The 17,426-nt window shown below is 35.6% G+C and overlaps 1 protein-coding gene across 1 annotated transcript in view; it reads left to right on the top strand.

The window, feature by feature from the left end:
• Window positions 1-17,426, top strand: part of LOC150094506 (protein MIS12 homolog) — a 175,945-nt gene that overhangs the window by 74,700 nt on the left and 83,819 nt on the right. The window contains exon 3 of the mRNA XM_090412225.1: window positions 1,888-1,955. Within this exon, the coding sequence (XP_090268351.1) occupies window positions 1,888-1,955 (68 nt within the window). The remainder of the gene's footprint in view (window positions 1-1,887; window positions 1,956-17,426) is intronic.

Genomic DNA, 17,426 nt, shown 5'->3' with positions numbered 1-17,426 from the left:
TATGGGATTAGTCAGTAGGGAATATGGACTGCAGAGTTTGGTAGATAGATGGAGATGTGATATGATTGAGACTTTTAAACTGTTGAGAGGTAGTTACAGAGTTGATATTGGGGAGTTCTTTCGCTTGGTGGAACAGCAGGAAGGAGCAATGACAAGGGGGCCATCCCTGGAAGTTGCAAAAGGAAGCTGTGAGCAAGAGGGTGTGGAGTGGTTTCTTTGCATGGAGGGTGGTTGAACAGTGGAATGCATTGCCTGATAGAATGATGAGAGCAAGAACGGTCAATGAGTTCAAGGAGTGGTATGATAGACTTTGTGTTTCCTAGGAAGGACCTCCCATGATGAGTCTTTTGACTCCATGGAGGCCTGAATAATGATGATAATAATAATAAAATTAATAGGATCAGAATAACTTTACCATCATGAAGGTTGATGGTTCATTTTCACAATATTCAAATCCCATGGACATACAAAACTTTTAAGCTATTTCATTGAAGGTGAATTAGCCAGTCTCATATAGAAGAGATAGGGTTTTTCTTCCTGGAGTTTTGGGTTTTCTTCTTTTCAGCTATTTTCTGTCCACTGCTGGACGAAGGCCTCCTCCAGTTCTTTCCACCTTTCTCTGTTCTTGGCCATGGTTGACCAGCAATGGTTGAGTTTATCATCATGCAAAACAGGCAGACTTGGAAGAGCACAATCGACAACCATAATACACTATGCAGATATGATTAACCATTCCAGCAGAACGTTAATTAGGTTTCAAATAATCAGGTATTTGGCTGTGATGTCATTGAATCTTAATGTATAGTGTGAGAAAATTGGGGATAATGTCACTAGAATGTGTTGCTTTATATTATTGTTTCTATATTTTGCATGATGGAGTACATGTTTTTTTTATCATACACTGTTGAGGATATTGGATTATTGACACCCCATCAAGGTTTATTGCACTAGTATGTTGCAAATTTACTCCAATGTAATAGTATTATGCTATAATTATATTATTCACTATCGCCAACAGTTGAATTTAGAGTACTTTTTTCCAACATCATTTTTCATTTAGTTACTAAAAATGTTTTGATTTAAACCAGAATACGAGATAACCCAAAATTATAGTTGAGAACCTGTTAAGTGTTCATTGAACACGCTTGTAAAAATAGTTTTTATTTAGTGTTATGTTGCTTAATTTTGCCTTAAAAATGGGATGCCATCAAAACTGAAATGCTTGAGGTACTTGGAAATATTTTAGTAAGGATCCAAAATACTAAATTAATTAAAATTTTAGATCTAGAGAAGAATTATTACATACAAACTGATGGACAAGATGACTAATAGGTTACTCATTTTGTGCAAATGTCCTTAAGTACTAATATCAAAAAGGTAAAAAATATTTGTTACATGTGCTACTATATTTAAAACTAATTATGATTATGAGATTATGATTGTTCTGTATTCCTACTATAAATGAACATTATATGCTGATTCTAAACTCTTCCAGATTAGACAAATTGGTTTGGTTACCAGGTGGTCTTTTTATTTTTATTTCCCTATTCCTATTTGATTATATTTCATTTGCTGCAAGTAGTTATTATTCATCTATAATATATAATTTAAATGTTATTGTATGCAATGATAATTGAAGGTGGTAGGGTTTTATCTCCACAAGTAGATGTTTTTTTTTTTTTTTTTTTTTTTTTCCATCCTGCAAAACACTAGCTAATACACTGGCTTCACAGTCTTTGGTTATATTGGCTATAACATCGGCCATCCCAGGCAGTAGTAATTTTTAATAAGTTATTTTTTCTTTTAGTATTAAGCTGATATTAAATACCAACAGTAAGTCTATTCATACAGTTCATTCTTTTTTTTTTTTTTAATCTTGTCTTTTAGTATATAATGCTTTGGTTGACTATACTAAAGATGCCTCAGATGTAATGCAGTTATACCTTGCAAAACAGGTAAGTTCATTCTATAATTCAGGTTAGTCTTTTTTATATACAGTATTAACAGATTTTTAGAAAGCATTGGTATTTGATAACAATTATGAACATGGGAAACTGATTGTGCAGCCTTTTGTGTTTATTTTAGAATCTAGGAAAGATGAGGTGATCAGAAAATGCTTTCCCTCCTACTACTACAAAACCTTGTAAACCCATATTACAGCATTACTATGGGTGAACTAAGGATTTCTTTATAATTTTTTTAAAAATTTTATTCTTTAATTGGTGTAGAAACCTTGCCCTGGAACTTCTTTGGTTGCTCCGTGCCCTGATTGGTAAGATAGTGGTATCTCATACCAAAGAACAAAATTCATCTCTCATTTAAAAATAATTGTCAACATCTATGCCAATGGTAAGATTGTAACCTGTTGGTCAGAGACTGGGTACGTTGATCACGGTCAACCAAGCCAGTGAGGGAAAATAAAGGAATTCATTATATAGGAATAAATTGAAGTTAGAAGAAAGGACATTTAACAAAGTAAGATTGTAAAGTAAATCAGGAATGAGGATTGGTTTATTGTACTTTTACATAATTTAATGGAAAGATGTGCATATAGGAATGATAATTATCAGTGCATTCTCGTATGAAATTTGGAAATATCTATTTTCCTTGCATGGCATGCTCTTAATAGTTATATAGTTTTACTGCATGCAGTATGGCAGAAACTATTTAACCTGTGATTTGTTCTTCTTTGTCTTTTCCAGATTCCATTAGGAAAATCGGGAGTCTGTGAATCCTTTCCATCAGTTCCTTATCCTTGTTATTTGTCTTAGTTCAGCAAAACTCTTCTTCTCACATTCTATTAAAGTTGAATCTCCTCCATGCATTTTTAGGACAGCCAGGCTTTCTCTTTCCTTGTGGATTCCATTCCAGGGTTGCATGACAGATTTCTTCGTGATCTATTCTTAGTGTATGTCCAATCCATCTAAATTTTCGTTTTCTGATTTCAAGGTTGACTTTGCTGATTTGTGTTTTCCAGAGGTCTTCATTAGTAATAATTTGTGGCCACCAAATTTAAAGTGTGCTCTGCAGACATTGGTTTATGAATGTTAGTAGTTTTCTTTGTATTTCCCTTGAAACCAGCCATGTTTTGCATCCATGCAAAAGAACTTATTTAATACATTCTCGTAGACAGGCTTATACGTTGGTTATGCATTTCTAAATAACTTAGGGAATTGAAACAACGTAGATCCGAATATAAATTAAATTATATTTTAATAGATATTTCCGATATTTCGGCAATGTCACATTGCCATTTTCTAAAGGAACTTACAAAAAGGCAGGTGCACACAGGCAATAACAATACAGTAACTGAGAATGAAGATATGAAGCTATCATTCTCCTAGAAGTCCTGATGGTGCCATATCAGAATTTCTGAACACAAGGACTACATCCGGTTTTACAAGTATAGCCATTCTGGTCTTGCAGACCATGCTCTGAATACTCGCCACAGAATACGGTGGAAGAAAGCAACAATAATACACTGGAGCAAATATAAATTCGAAAGATTATTTATGGAATCAGCCTCTGCCCTAAGAAACTCTCCAAACCTCAACAAATTTGGTTGTATGCGACTGCCCCAAATTTGGGAGGCATACATCAGCAGACCTTCAGCCCAACGGCCAAGAACGCCTACATAGCCCGCCAGAGGGCACCATCAGGACTTCTAGGAGAACGATAGCTTCAAATCTTCATTCTCGGTTACTGTATTGTTATTGCCTGTGTGCACCTGCCTTTTTGTAAGTTCCTTTAGAAAATGGCAATGTGACATTGCCGAAATATCGGAAATATCTATTAAAATATAATTTAATTTATATTCGGATCTACGTTGTTTCAATTCCCTAAGTTATTTAGAAATTATTTAATACATGCATTAAATATTTTTAATTTTGTATCTCTGTGAATATTTTTTTATTTTCCAAACTCTACTGAGTTTAGCATGTGCACTTTCTTGCCTTTTGAATACTTATATCAACATCTCCTTCATCTGCAGATAAAACACTTCCATGATATGTAAAACGTGAAACAGTTTTTGATTTTTTCATTTTCACTTGCTTAGTAGTGCCTTGTTGTTCACATTGATTCTCATTTGTTTTGTTAGTATTTATTTTCAAACCAACTTTCTGTGATTCTTCTTGTAATGTGGTTAATTTGTTTTGGATATCTGCATAGTCTAGATCAGCGTTCAACCTTTTTACACTTGCGGACCGGGGAAAATAGGAGAAATATTTCACGGACCGGCTGACAGCTAAGACAAAAACATAAACCAATGTAGATAGTATTTTATTTAGATGTTAGAAAATTTGATATATACGTGGCTGGAGTGTTGTTTCTGAGAGACGAAGAAATTTTTGGCTGACTGCGGATCACAGGTTGAAAAACAAGGGTCTAGATCACCCAAAGTATTATTTATATTCCATTGATATTCCTTTCGCATGTTTCATTGATATCTGTTCTAGAACTTAATCTAGCACCAGTTTAAATAATAAGGGAGATAGCAGACAACCTTGTCACACTCGATACAGTTTGAAAGGGTTGCGACCAGTGGTGAGCTATGGAAATTTTCACAAAGTGCTTGCATCGTAAAAAAAAAAAAAAAAGCCATATTTCACGCAGAAACTTTTATTAATACAGCTTATGTGCAAATGCCAATCAAAAAGTATGAAGAGACAACCTGTAAGGCTATCATTTTTAAACTAATATTTCATGATCTAAACATGAAATATTTGCACACAATCAACTGTGTTAATTTAGCTTACATAAGAAAAACATTTTTTTTTACTATCAAAATATAATAAGAATAAAATCTTTTATAATCGCACATATGAAATAGTCCGCATTTTTTATAAACAAAATAAATTTCTTTCATTTGCGATAGAAGTTTTTATGACAATCTATAAATAAATATTATCTAAACACAATAATATTGATGTACGTTATATTTCTCTTTGTTTTTATACTTGAAGTGATAAACAACGGTACCAATCAAGGGGCATTATTTTAGTCCTATTTATATGCGATTACCAAAAGTGAATTCTCGTTTGTAAAACGGTAGGAACAGTAACTAAAAAAAAAAAATCAGCTAACGCCTTTTTATTCCCATATACGGGGGGGGGGGTAGGCGAGGCCATTTAGCCCTATCTAACTGAGTGGGCAGTTCAATCTCCACTGGTACCAATCAGAGATAGATGGCCCAAGGCTATCACTAATTAAGCGGTACACAGTGAAATTTTCACAAAGTGAAGAGAGGAACAGTAACTATAATACTTTATTTAATAAAATCACTTTGTTAGGTTGCCATATGAGTTTGTTGCTTAATATATTTCAAAAAAATAAAAAATAAAAAGTAAAAAAGAAGAACAAGGGGCTCGCATTTCAGAAAAATTTAACAAAGGGCTCGGGCGAGCCCCTTATAACTTGCCACTGGTTGTGACAAATATCTATCACCCAGCACCTGTCTTTGGAATTTGTTATATCCTTCCTGTATGAGGTTTATTATCTTCTGTGGCATTCCTTTGTTTTGAAATTCATTCTACACACAATCTCTAGCAATGGAATTGAAGGCTTTTCATAGTCCACAAACAGCAAATCTGAAGAAGTTAAATTCACCCGACTGTTCGATTATTATTCTTAAGGTGTTAATATGGTCTATACATGATCTATATGGCCTAAAACCAGACTGCTCTCTTCTCATGCCCTCATTAAAAATATTAAAAATTCTTGAAAGATCAATTTTGCAGAAAATTTTGATAATGATACATAATAGGTTTATGCCTTAATGTGAGTTGTCTACTTAAGATGCTATTTTCACCTAACCAGCTACTAAATCTCTACAAATCCTAAATTCACCTATCGTGAGAATATTGCTCACGTGTTTGGAGTGGTATATCTGAAACCATAAAAATTCTCAGTGTTTAGCTCATTAGCCCTTCACTATTTCCCTCCTTCACAGACTCATTTCATCCTTTCTTGTGAGAGAGACTGTTTCAGCTCGGTCTCTTTTAGTTGTACTTCTATGGTTACTGGTAAGCTTGCAACCATTATTCTCGAACAGCCTGCCTCATAAAATGTTTTCCAACAACTGAAATCTCTGACTCGTTAAGAAAAAATGTCAACAGATTTCTTCTTTATTGGTTCTCACCAGCACCCCACTCATGGCACTGATGTGCTATTGATTTCATCCTCTCATATATATGATAAATATTAAAAGAAAATTGTAGGAATAAATGCTTAAGAGTGAACATTGGCATGCTTTGTTTACTTCTTGATAGTTTTCTCTAGCATGACTGATGAATAACTTAACTGTTATACATTCCACAAGACAGTAATGTACACCAAACAGCCATGGCATCCACCTTAATAAGATATAGGACCTCCTTTCAGTGCAATGACCACAACAATCTTATGGGGTATACTTTCCACAACATATAATACTATCAATTGGAATTTTGGACCATTCTTCTTGTGGACGTATAATGTGGTCCTGGACTGGACACCCAACACTCCAGTTCATCCTACAGATGTTCAGTACAGTTGAGATCAGTCGAGTATGATATTCATGTACACAAGCTACACAGTGGTGGCAATCTTATGACATGTTGCATTGTCTTGCTGAAAGAGACAATGGTGAGTTCCATAGAAACACCATAAAGTAGGAAGCATTGTACTCTCCAGAATGCTCATATATCTCTCGGAATTCAATGTTCCAGGTACCACAAACAGAGGTCTGAAGCCAAAATAGGACCATATCATCGCACCACCTTCGAGTGTCATAGTTGAAGTTATGCACTCTGGTAAGAGATGTTCACCAGACATCCACTATACTCACACCTGTCAATCTGCTCAGTAACAGGTGTAGCATGATTCATTGCTCTATAACACAGCTTTCCAAGCTTTCACATTCCACTGTACATGCTCTTTGTACCACTGAACATGACATCTCATGGTTTGGTTAGTGTGGGGCTTACATATTGCAGTCTTACTCGGAAAGCCATGTTGTGAGCCTCTGTTTTGAATGTTATCTTTTCTTTTCTATTTTTTCTATATTATTCCTTGTAGCACCCTACAGCCACATTTGATAAGTGTGGTGGGTTGTTAGCTGCAGGTAGCACTCTCAGTTGACTTGGTGCACTTCCTTCTCAGTTTGGTATCACTGATTGTTGACTTGGGATGGCCCAATTTGTCAACAATTTGGCAAACAGGTAGGCTGCAACATGGCATCCTATCACAACGCCTCTTTCAAACTCCATCAGTTCCCTTCTCACAGTCATTTTGCCCAGACACAGTTGCACTGACTTGGGAAAATCATATTCCTCCAATTTATATTGGCTGCCACGGACTCGTTACATATCATGATGCACCTTGCCCATTGCGGGTGTCCTTTGACTTCTTTCCATGCAGTGTATATACATATCACAAGAGTGAATGTGTATTCAAGCTTAGATGCTAGTTTAAACTCCATCTTCATGAGTTTAATGGAATGAAAACAACACACTGAATAATTAAATCCATGTTTTATGGTTCCAGTATTCATATCTATCACAGACATCATCTAGGATACAATATAAATAAAACACAAACAGTAAATGGAAGAGGTGAGACTAGAAGCCTAAAATCCTAAGAGGGATGTCCTCTATGGATTCTGGTAATTAATCTTGGTTATTGGGCAGGGATAAGAATTATTTCCCAAATCTTGAAATTTCACACAGCCATATTTATGTCATTTGGTTTTGGTTTTTTAAAATCTGCTGCATTAAAAACTCTCCAGAATGCAGATTAAAAAAAAAATTCCATTTGATCTTGTGCAAGTCAGTTAGACTTGACTGATTATAGTTGTGGTGGTGGTGGATATAATTCTTTTGTTATTCAAGGTGAATGTTAGCAGATCTTCCAGTTTGTCAATAATGCAAGTTGCAAGAAGAAGAACCTTGTACACACCTGATAGAGAGGGGAGGGAGTTGATCTGTAGGAGAGTAGATAAAGACAACCAGCTTTATGTGAGATTTGAAACTGTTTATCTGAGGTAGATATAGAGAATGGTGATAGCATTAATAGCATTATTAGAATCTGTGCACCGAGAGAGAGAGAGAGAGAGAGAGAGAGAGAGATGCAAGGTGATGGAACAATTTTAATCTTTTTGGCATATTAGCCATTGGATAGGAATGTACACTAAAGATACTGTACATGCTTCGCCACAGCTAATATAAACTTAATTTTTTTTTTAAATTAGCAGTTTTTTTTTTCTAGAACCAAATTTAAATAAATATGGCTGGGTGAAACTTCACAACATTTGGGAAATAGTAATTCTTAGCCCTCTTTCCCAACAGCCAAGGCTAGTTCTTATTGTATTTTTGTGTGTTATTACAATTTTTATATTGTTTCAAATGATCTCTTTGACATAGAGAAAATATTGGAACTATTAAATGTGTTTAATTATTTCATTGTGAGATGGAATTTTTCAGATTTATTAGGATGTGTTCATCCTAATAAATCTGAAAATGAACATATCAAAAGAGGTTCCAAAAACTTAGAGCAAATTGATGCCATCTATCGGCAGAGATTAAGAAAGAAGGAATTTTTGAAGAGCTGGAGGTTAATCTTTGAAAAATATTTCATGTGGAAGTTAGTCCCAGAGAACAGAATTAGATGGAATGAAAGATAAATGAGAGATGCAAGTTCAGTAGATTAGCAGTTGTACTGGTGGTTGTTGGACAGCTGTTGCTTGTTGCTATATGTTTAGTAGAAATGGGAAGAATGATGGGTGCCATTTCTCCTGAACAGTGTCCATGGAAAAACAACTGCCATAACAATGCAGGAAATGGTTGCTTAGAAGACAACAGCTGAAAGAGTCCATGAGAGAGACTGTTTCAAGATTTTTAGAGAAGTTTTTAATGCTCCATGTCAAATTTCAGAGCAGTATTCCAAGATAGGGCAGATTTGGGATTTGTATAGTTAGCAGATGGACAAGTGAAAAATAGGATGCAGTAGCTTGGTTGGCCAAGTGATTAGCATATTTGCTTTCCAGCCAAAAGGCTGTGGGTTCGAATCCTGCCATGGGTATGGATGCTTGTGATTGTCTTTAAAAATACTAGTGGTGGTGGTTGGCAGTAGATGGCATTGGTATAGATCAAGGGGTCTTCAACGCATGCCCCATTGGCCACCTGTGGCCCGTGGAGCTCTTTGCTATTGTCCGCCGGCCATTTTGAAAAAATAACTATTTAATATTAAAATACGATTAAATAAAATAATTTCAATGAAGCCTGTGGGACACTAAGCTATACTGCGGTATTTAGAATTGTAAGATGCTTTCCATATTCACAAGGAACACTGTGCATTTGATACTTTACATAAAATCCTATAAAAATAAATATTAAATAGACATGCTTCTTCAGCCATCTACCAGTACCAAACGGTACTGAAGTACCAAGTACTAACGTCGCAGGTAGATGGCTGAACAGTAGTTCATTTGAGTGCACTGTCTAGTGCCTTCTAGATACATCGCAACGATTCTTGATACTTTGTTATTTTCATGTAAATACAATAGGATCTCACCCACAGTCAGTCTTCGTGAACAGTGTAATATTCGTGTATAAGTGCATGCATGTTTGTCGTGTCAATCATAGCCTATTGTGGTTTTGTATTGTCACTTTTTTTCATTAGTGTGAGACAGTGGATAACACCCATTACACGGCCATTTAGATCATATTTTGGGTTCACCTTCTATCACTATGGCATCTACGAGTAAAAAGCATAAATCAAGTGATTCTCGTCAGGTTTTTTTTAATGAAAAGTGGACCAATTTGTACTTTTTTGTGCTGATCGACGATAAGCCAGTGTGTTTAATTTGTCGTGAGTCAGTGTCAGTATCAAAAGAATACAATATGAAATGACACTATGAGACAAAGCATGCATCTAATTTCGATCACCTTCAAGAGCAGCTTCGTGTGGACAAATTGAACAGTCTCCAAATTGATTTAAAATGCCAGCAGGGTACGTTTAAAAGGCAGAGGAAAGAGAGCAAAGCATGCATCAAAGTAAGTTATATAATAGCTGAAAAAATTGCTAAAAAATCAAAAGCCTTCTTGGACGGCGAGTTTGTGAAAGAGAGTCTCATCGCTGATGGGAATATTCTGTGCCCAAATAATAAGGAAGTGTTTTAAAAATTGAGTTTCTCTGGGGTAACTGTAGCACAATGTGTTGAAGAACTTGCCAATGACATTGAAGGAACTTTAAAAAAAACGGTCGTCCAAATTTGTCATATTCATTTGCTTTAGATGAGAGTTCAAATGTGAAGGATACAGCACAACTGACTATCTTTGTCCATGGCATTGAACAACAATTCAGTGTGACAGAAGAACTGCTAGCACTTGTACCTATGAAGGGAATGACGAAAGGCACTGATATTCTTGAAACCGCCAAGAAAACTCTCCAGCGTTTTGGCCTCAGCTTAACCAACCTCGAGTTTGTGTGGTAACTGATGGTGCTCCTGTTATGATGGGAAAGAATGAAGGGTTTGCTGCACTGCTATGGAAAGAACCAGAACTAGAAGGAAAAGATTTTGTCCATTACCACTGTTTAATCCACCAGGAGAATTTGTGCACGAAAACTTTTGGATTTGAAAATGTCATGAAAGTTATTGTTTTAAATTAAAAGCCTTTAGGAATGCTGGTATAATAGAGAAATCTGAAGAGAGAACTGAATATTTCCAGTACTTTGGCAAAGTCAAATTGCCATCATCAAGGAACAAAATATAAGATACATACATGCAGGCACCACACACTAAATAATGAAATGTGTCAACTGAGAGTAGGCCTAAACTCATAAATAGTGCACCCTAGTGGTCTAAATTGGACATCCTAAATCTGTTAGGATGTTAGGAGAGCATCCTAAATTTGTTAAAACTTCTGCCTTAAGAAACTACCCTAACCTCAACAAATTTGGTTGCATGAAATTGCCCCAAATTTAGGAAGCTCTCATCCTTTTGTACTTCAGCCCAACAGCCAAGGACATTCAATTTATCCCACTAGAGTACACTATTTAGGACTTCAGGCATACTCTTAGTTGGCATGTTTCATCTTTATTATTTAGTGTAGTGCCCGCACGTATGTATCTTATTATATTTTAGTCCCTGATGATGGCAATTTGACTTTGCCGAAATATTGGAAATATTAATTAAATTTACTTTAGTTAATATTAGTCTTCGTTGTAATTTCCTTAAAAAATACAGTCATGAATAGTCAGTATGTATATAAGCCTTACCACCAAACTTGTGATGCAGTTGCAAAGAGCAGAAGGGAAATGATAAGATAGCAGTTTGTCAAGCAACCTTCTATGCCAGACCCTGCTAGATGCCTCAGAAATGTCAAGTGCAGCAGCACAGGTTTTTCCAAACCTTGTCCAAATGCATGTTATATAAACAGGATGTGCTGTAGATTTGGAGCAGCAAAATCTATAGTGGTGACCTTTGATTAAGCCTACAGTTCTCCAGGTGATGAAGTTGGATGTCTGTGACCTTCATTACTTTAGACTTGGATGAAAGCAGTAGGTGAAAAAGTTGATGTCAGGTATCTTTTGTTGTTGGTTACATTCTGTGAGATGTTGGCATCTCACAGAATGTAACCAACAACAACATCTCGCAGTAAAATATTGTGTAGAAATGATAAGACATTTCTTATTTCAGAAACACCTCTTTTAGTACAATTTGGAGAGGATACTATCAGGACAAGGTCACTTAAGGGTCAAAACTAGATAACTGGGAGTATACTTCCATATATAGCCTCGAAAGAAATGAAGAAAACCAACCAGGGATTGTACCTAATGTCTAATCCTTCTATTATTGGCTTAAACCAAAGGACAGTGATGGTTTCGATGTTGCATGATTAAACAAGGATCTTACTGTGTTTTTGTCAAGGAACTAAGATGAACATTATAAAATCAGCTGCTGGAATAAACCATTCGACATCAGCAAAATTCAAAATAGGAACTATCATCATAAGCAATATCAATGAAAATGAATTGAATTGGCAAAAAAAAATTAGAGAGGTGCATGTTAGTATAATCAGCATTGCTGAAACAAGACAAAAAGAGGTGAGCTTCTTGTAAGCCAATACAAGATGCTATATTCAGGGAAGGGAAGGAGAAGTATAGTGTTCAACATTAAACATAATCTTGAATGGATTGGCAGTTTCAAGTAGAGTATGCAAGAAAACATCAAAATGAGAAATTAGACAATGAGACTTATTTGTGCCTATGATTCCACATGAGGTTCTATCCACTAAAGAAGTGGTGAAAGAATTTTTCAAATTATTAGGGAAGGCAGTTGATATAAATAAAAAAAATAAAACTTTGACGTCTAAATAGCAGAGTAGGAAATGAATACAAAATATACAGAAATATATGGGAAAAATTGAAGGAAAGAGCAAGGCTAATAATAATGTAATAATCTAGATAATAATAATAATCTAGAGCACTGTTCAGAGATATTCATGCGAGTGCGTTTTTGATCTGCTGTGAGCAAGTGCAGCACCCATCTTGCGCAAAGCTTTTTCATTTGCAATTCTTCATGCAAAATATATCTTACATGTTCTTTTGAAATGTCTGTAGTCCCAGCAATTTCATTCATTTTGACTCGCTGGTCATCCGATACTGTATCGTGCATTTGATCAGTGGTTTCTGGTGTTACACTTTTTTGGACATCCTTCACATGGATCATCTTAAAAGCTGGTACGGCCACATTTAAAACTTGCCAGCCCATTTCTTAATTGTCAAAAATGAAGGAGAAGAGTGCTCATAAACTTTTATGAACTTTGAATGAATTTCTTTTGGCATTAAACCTTCTTTTATAAAGAATTTTATAACTGCACGATACTCAATTTTATCCATTTCAAGGGATACTGCCAACACTTTTGCTTCAGACAGCTGTATAAAACAAACTACTTGATAAAATGACCTGCAATTTCACATGGATGCTTATGACAGATGTACCAACTTCAAAAAAAAATCTTGCCGATAGCGTTGCCATCGATGGTCGAGGCCAAGGACTTTTTTAGACCACCCTTGTAGATGAAAATGTCATATTGAAAATAAAAATACGTAAGAAAGTTCTAAAAAGAAACAAATTTAGCAGCTTTCGGAAGAGAAGTATAGACTCACACATACAAATATCACATAATTCCTGATAATATATCCTCAAGGGTGCACAGGATATTTTGATAAGATCACATGAGAAGATTGTTACTACTAACTTCCTATTGCCAATTTTAAGTTAGTTTCTGTCAAGGGCTAAAATATTGTCAGATCTGGTTTCATACAAAAGTGGCAGTTTTTCATCTCACAGAACAGGTGAAATTATAATAAATTTAGTTCAATCCTTTATCCAAGTGTAAGCAAACAAAGTTTGCACCTGAAGTATCTTCAGAACTGAGGCAAACCTCAGTCCTGAAGATACTTCAGGTGCAAACTTTGTTTACTTATACTTGGATAAAGGATTAAACTAAATACATTATATTGAAAGTTTATTTTTCGCTTGGTTAGACTATAATAAATTTAGTTTAATCCTTTATCCAAGTGTGAGCAAACAAAGTTTGCACCTGAAAGTATCTTCAGGACTGGGATAAGGTAGTACAACACTGGGCAACTCATTGCAAAGGTGGAGCAAGCTAACATCACTCCTTTCTCAGTATCTCCCATAATGCAAAACACATCTCCTTGCGGATATGTATAATGTTATGCATTAAGGAGAGGGCCACTACCCAGACTAGTTTCGACCTTTTTTGAGGTCTCTTCAGTGGGAGCCAGGCCCAGACATGGAGATACCAGGCAGAAGCAATAGCAAGGTCATCTCTACCTATACGAGTTGCCAAAAGGTCCTGAAGATACCTTCAGGTACAAACTTTGTTTGCTCACACTTGGATAAAGGATTAAACTAAATATATTATAAATTTATTATAGTATAACCAAGTGGAGAAAAAAAAACTTCAAACAGGTGAAATGGTCAGAAGAACACACACAAACAGACTGCACTGGCCTTATAGCCTGAGTTACTTCAACCATAAATCTGAAACAGCCAACCATCTTGCATTTCGGTGTTCTAAGGCTCTTCTAATTGCATCATTCTGCCTACATCTGGATTTAATCTTCCAGATCTGTTTGACTATACCACCTGAGATTAGCTTTACTCACACATTCCTGAATTGCTAACATTATCAAGTTCCTTATTAATATCTGCATTTTTAATATAATTCTGCCACTGATATCATCTGTTCACTTCCCTAATTTTTCTCTGAGTGTTGTATTGAAAATATTGTTTGGTCAACTGTTTAACCTAGCCTCTCAAATCCATCAAAATTTACATGAACACTATCATAATATAGAGCTAATTTAATCTTTTGATTAATTTCAGCAATAAATTTACTCAGTCGACTTTCTCTCAGACCAGTTTTGCTTATTCTGTTGTCTTTTTCCATATTTAATTTGCTATCTTTACTAAAAATTGTCTGAATAGTTGAAAGGTTTTGTTTGTTTTGTAGTTCTTTTCTCAAGATGCAGCTGATGTTTTCGGTGCTTCTGCCTATTTGCCATAGTCTTTTTTATTACTGAGCTTATTGCAAAATTTGTTACAGTAGGTATTGAAGTAGTTAAAGAATCTTGAAAACTTGTACTGAATTTATTGAGGAGTATCTACATTAAGTAGAGACATGAGATAAATATCCCTAGTTTTAATATTGATATAAGGTCACTTTTCTTTAATTTTTTAAGTGGAAACTATTTGGCTTGTATAACAGTTGGAAAATTTTACGTTTAAAGCACGTGATTTTGTGTGTTGGTGATGAATTCGTTCATCGCCTTATTCCTTTCTCTTCTTCAACATGAATCGACTCTTATTGGTGTATGAATTGACTCTTATTGGCACTGTGCCAGCTAGACTTCCTGCAACTATATGGAAAATTATAGTGTGAATTCTTGTTTTACACCTGATTTTACATCAAACCATGTTCCTGTATCTATTTTATTTGAGAATATTAGATTCATTTATTGTAGTTTTTGTTTTAAACGGGTGAGGGATTCTCAGTTAGTTTGTAAGCAAGCACCGTATTTTATGATTTTTTTTGTTTAAATACAATATTGTTGGCATTGCACCAATGTGTGGACGAACAATGACGGCAAAGACTATGTTGTCGGGCGATTTGAATTTATGGGGTTTTATTCAGTTCAGTGTCTGCGAACTGTATTCAGCGAGAAAATTAAAGGATACGTGGAAGGAAATTGAAACTAGGGAGAAAGAGTGTATTAAGTGTTTCAAAAGCTAGTGTCTGTTAGGTGACATGTTTGCAGAAATATTAGTAGAGTGGACAGTAGTACTGATGGTAGGATGGAAAATGATGTTATTAATGTCAAACTTGTGGCTGTGGAAATAGAGGAAAATGAAAAGGACATTAATAAACAAATTGTGCACCTGAATGTTATCCTTCATAGAACAAAGTGCAAAATTGAAAAATTACTGAAGCGGCAAGATATTAGCTGTGCTGAAAAGAGAAAGAAGCGGGTGGTCCAAATGAATAATAAAGACTGCCCGAGCAAACAAGAAAAACAAGTTAAGGCGAAAATTATCTGCAGAGACTCCATGATCAAGGGAGTACTTAACAAAAGTGTGACAAAATCATGTTTTCAGGATGTACAAATCCACGATATTAGCCATGCCATCCAGATGCAAAAAGGTAAGTTGAAGGAATTGACTGTCTTGATTGGTACAAATGATTTGAAAGGTGAAAAATATGCTGTGAGGGAGGATGTAAAGGAGTTGTTAGAAGAGACAAAACTGAAGAGTGAGAAGGTGAAGATTATAAATCTCCTACCACACTATGATAGAGGTGAACTGAGGAGGAAGGCATTGATAGCCAATAAGTCTTATATGGATTGTGCAAAAAGGATGATATAGAATTTGTGGATCTGTGGTCTCTCTGTTTGATGGAAAGAAGGATTTGTAACTTGATGCACTGCATCTAAATGTTTTTGATGCTAATATTTGGAGAGAGCCTTGTTCACCAAGCATGCTGAAGTGCAAATTCAGGGAAACTTAAGCAATTAAGGCAGAAGGAAGTGAGTTTGTGTGAAGGCACCCATGAAGCGAGTAAGTGTGAGAATGACCAAGTAAGGAATCTAGTCTCTCAAGCAAAAATATTGAATAGGGTAGTCACTTCAGAAAGTAAAGTTGGGTGGGGGACTAAAGGGATGCTGCACTTTCTATATAATAATGCCAGAAGTATCAGGAACAAGAGGGAGGAGTTTTTGGTATTGGTTAGTGCAGCCTTGCCAAAAGTTATAGGCATTAGTGAGACTTGGCTAACAGCATATGATGTAGTTACCGGGATTGAATGTGATGGGCAGGAGAGTGGCTGTTCATTTGAAGCAATCTGGTGTGAGATTAAGGCCAGTAAGGCAAAATATGCACTATAGGCCAGGGAGTTCCACAGATGATTTGGAAGATGTATTGCAAAATTAGTACCATGAGTACAGGTGAGGTGATTATTATGGGCAACTTAACTGTGGAGATATATACTGGATGGAAGAAAGATCACATGGCAAGAAGGAAATGGAATTTATACACTTACTGAGAGATAATTACCGTATTTTCCGGTGTATAAGACGCACCCAAGAAATTTAATACAATTTTCTGGAAAAAAACTAAAAAAAACTTTTTCTGTAGGGGGAGGTCCAAAATGTCTTTCAGCTTCCCTATTCCCATGTTCTTCCGCATATTTTACAACCTGCAATTTGTAACTTGAAGTATATGAATGTCGCCTGTTTTTTTCCATCACTAAAATCTATGGGGAAATATTAAACTGAACACAAAATATCTCAACACGTCAACTCAATACTGATAAACATCGGTAACTGATTACTCGGATAAGATATTATGAAACTTGAATAGGGACTCTCAGTTCTTAGCCAATGACGCGCTAGAAGTCACTTGAAGGTTGTGCATCAATTTGATTGCACCATTAACCGCCTACAAAGATCTTGGAACATAAAAGGGAGTGGGTATGACTTTGAAAAGAGGAAACAATCTTTATCTTCATTATATAAGATGCATCCCATTTTTAAGGTAAAAAAGTGCGTCTTATACACCAGAAAATATGGTACTTAAGGTAGCACTTGATGGAGGGAAGTAGGGTTGGGAGAGTATTGGTCATGGGATCAGAAGAGCCATCCATAACCAAGGTGAAAACATTGCCTCCAATTGGTGAAAATAACCATGCATTTTGACTCGGAATATTCTATCCAGAAGGAATATTTGTGGAACTACAAGGCAGGTGATTATGACAAGCTTAGGAAGCTCAAATCTGTGTCATGGCTTAAAACACTGCAGGATAAGGATATTAATAGTACATGGGATATGTTTAAGGGTCATCTAGAGGAAGCAATATTAA

Source organism: Typopeltis vanoorti, chromosome 22, assembly GCF_054136105.1.
Source record: "Typopeltis vanoorti isolate ZY-2024b chromosome 22, IOZ_Tvanoo_1.0, whole genome shotgun sequence".
Classification (NCBI taxonomy): Eukaryota; Metazoa; Arthropoda; class Arachnida; order Uropygi; family Thelyphonidae; genus Typopeltis; species Typopeltis vanoorti.
This window is presented reverse-complemented; position numbering and strand designations above follow the sequence as displayed.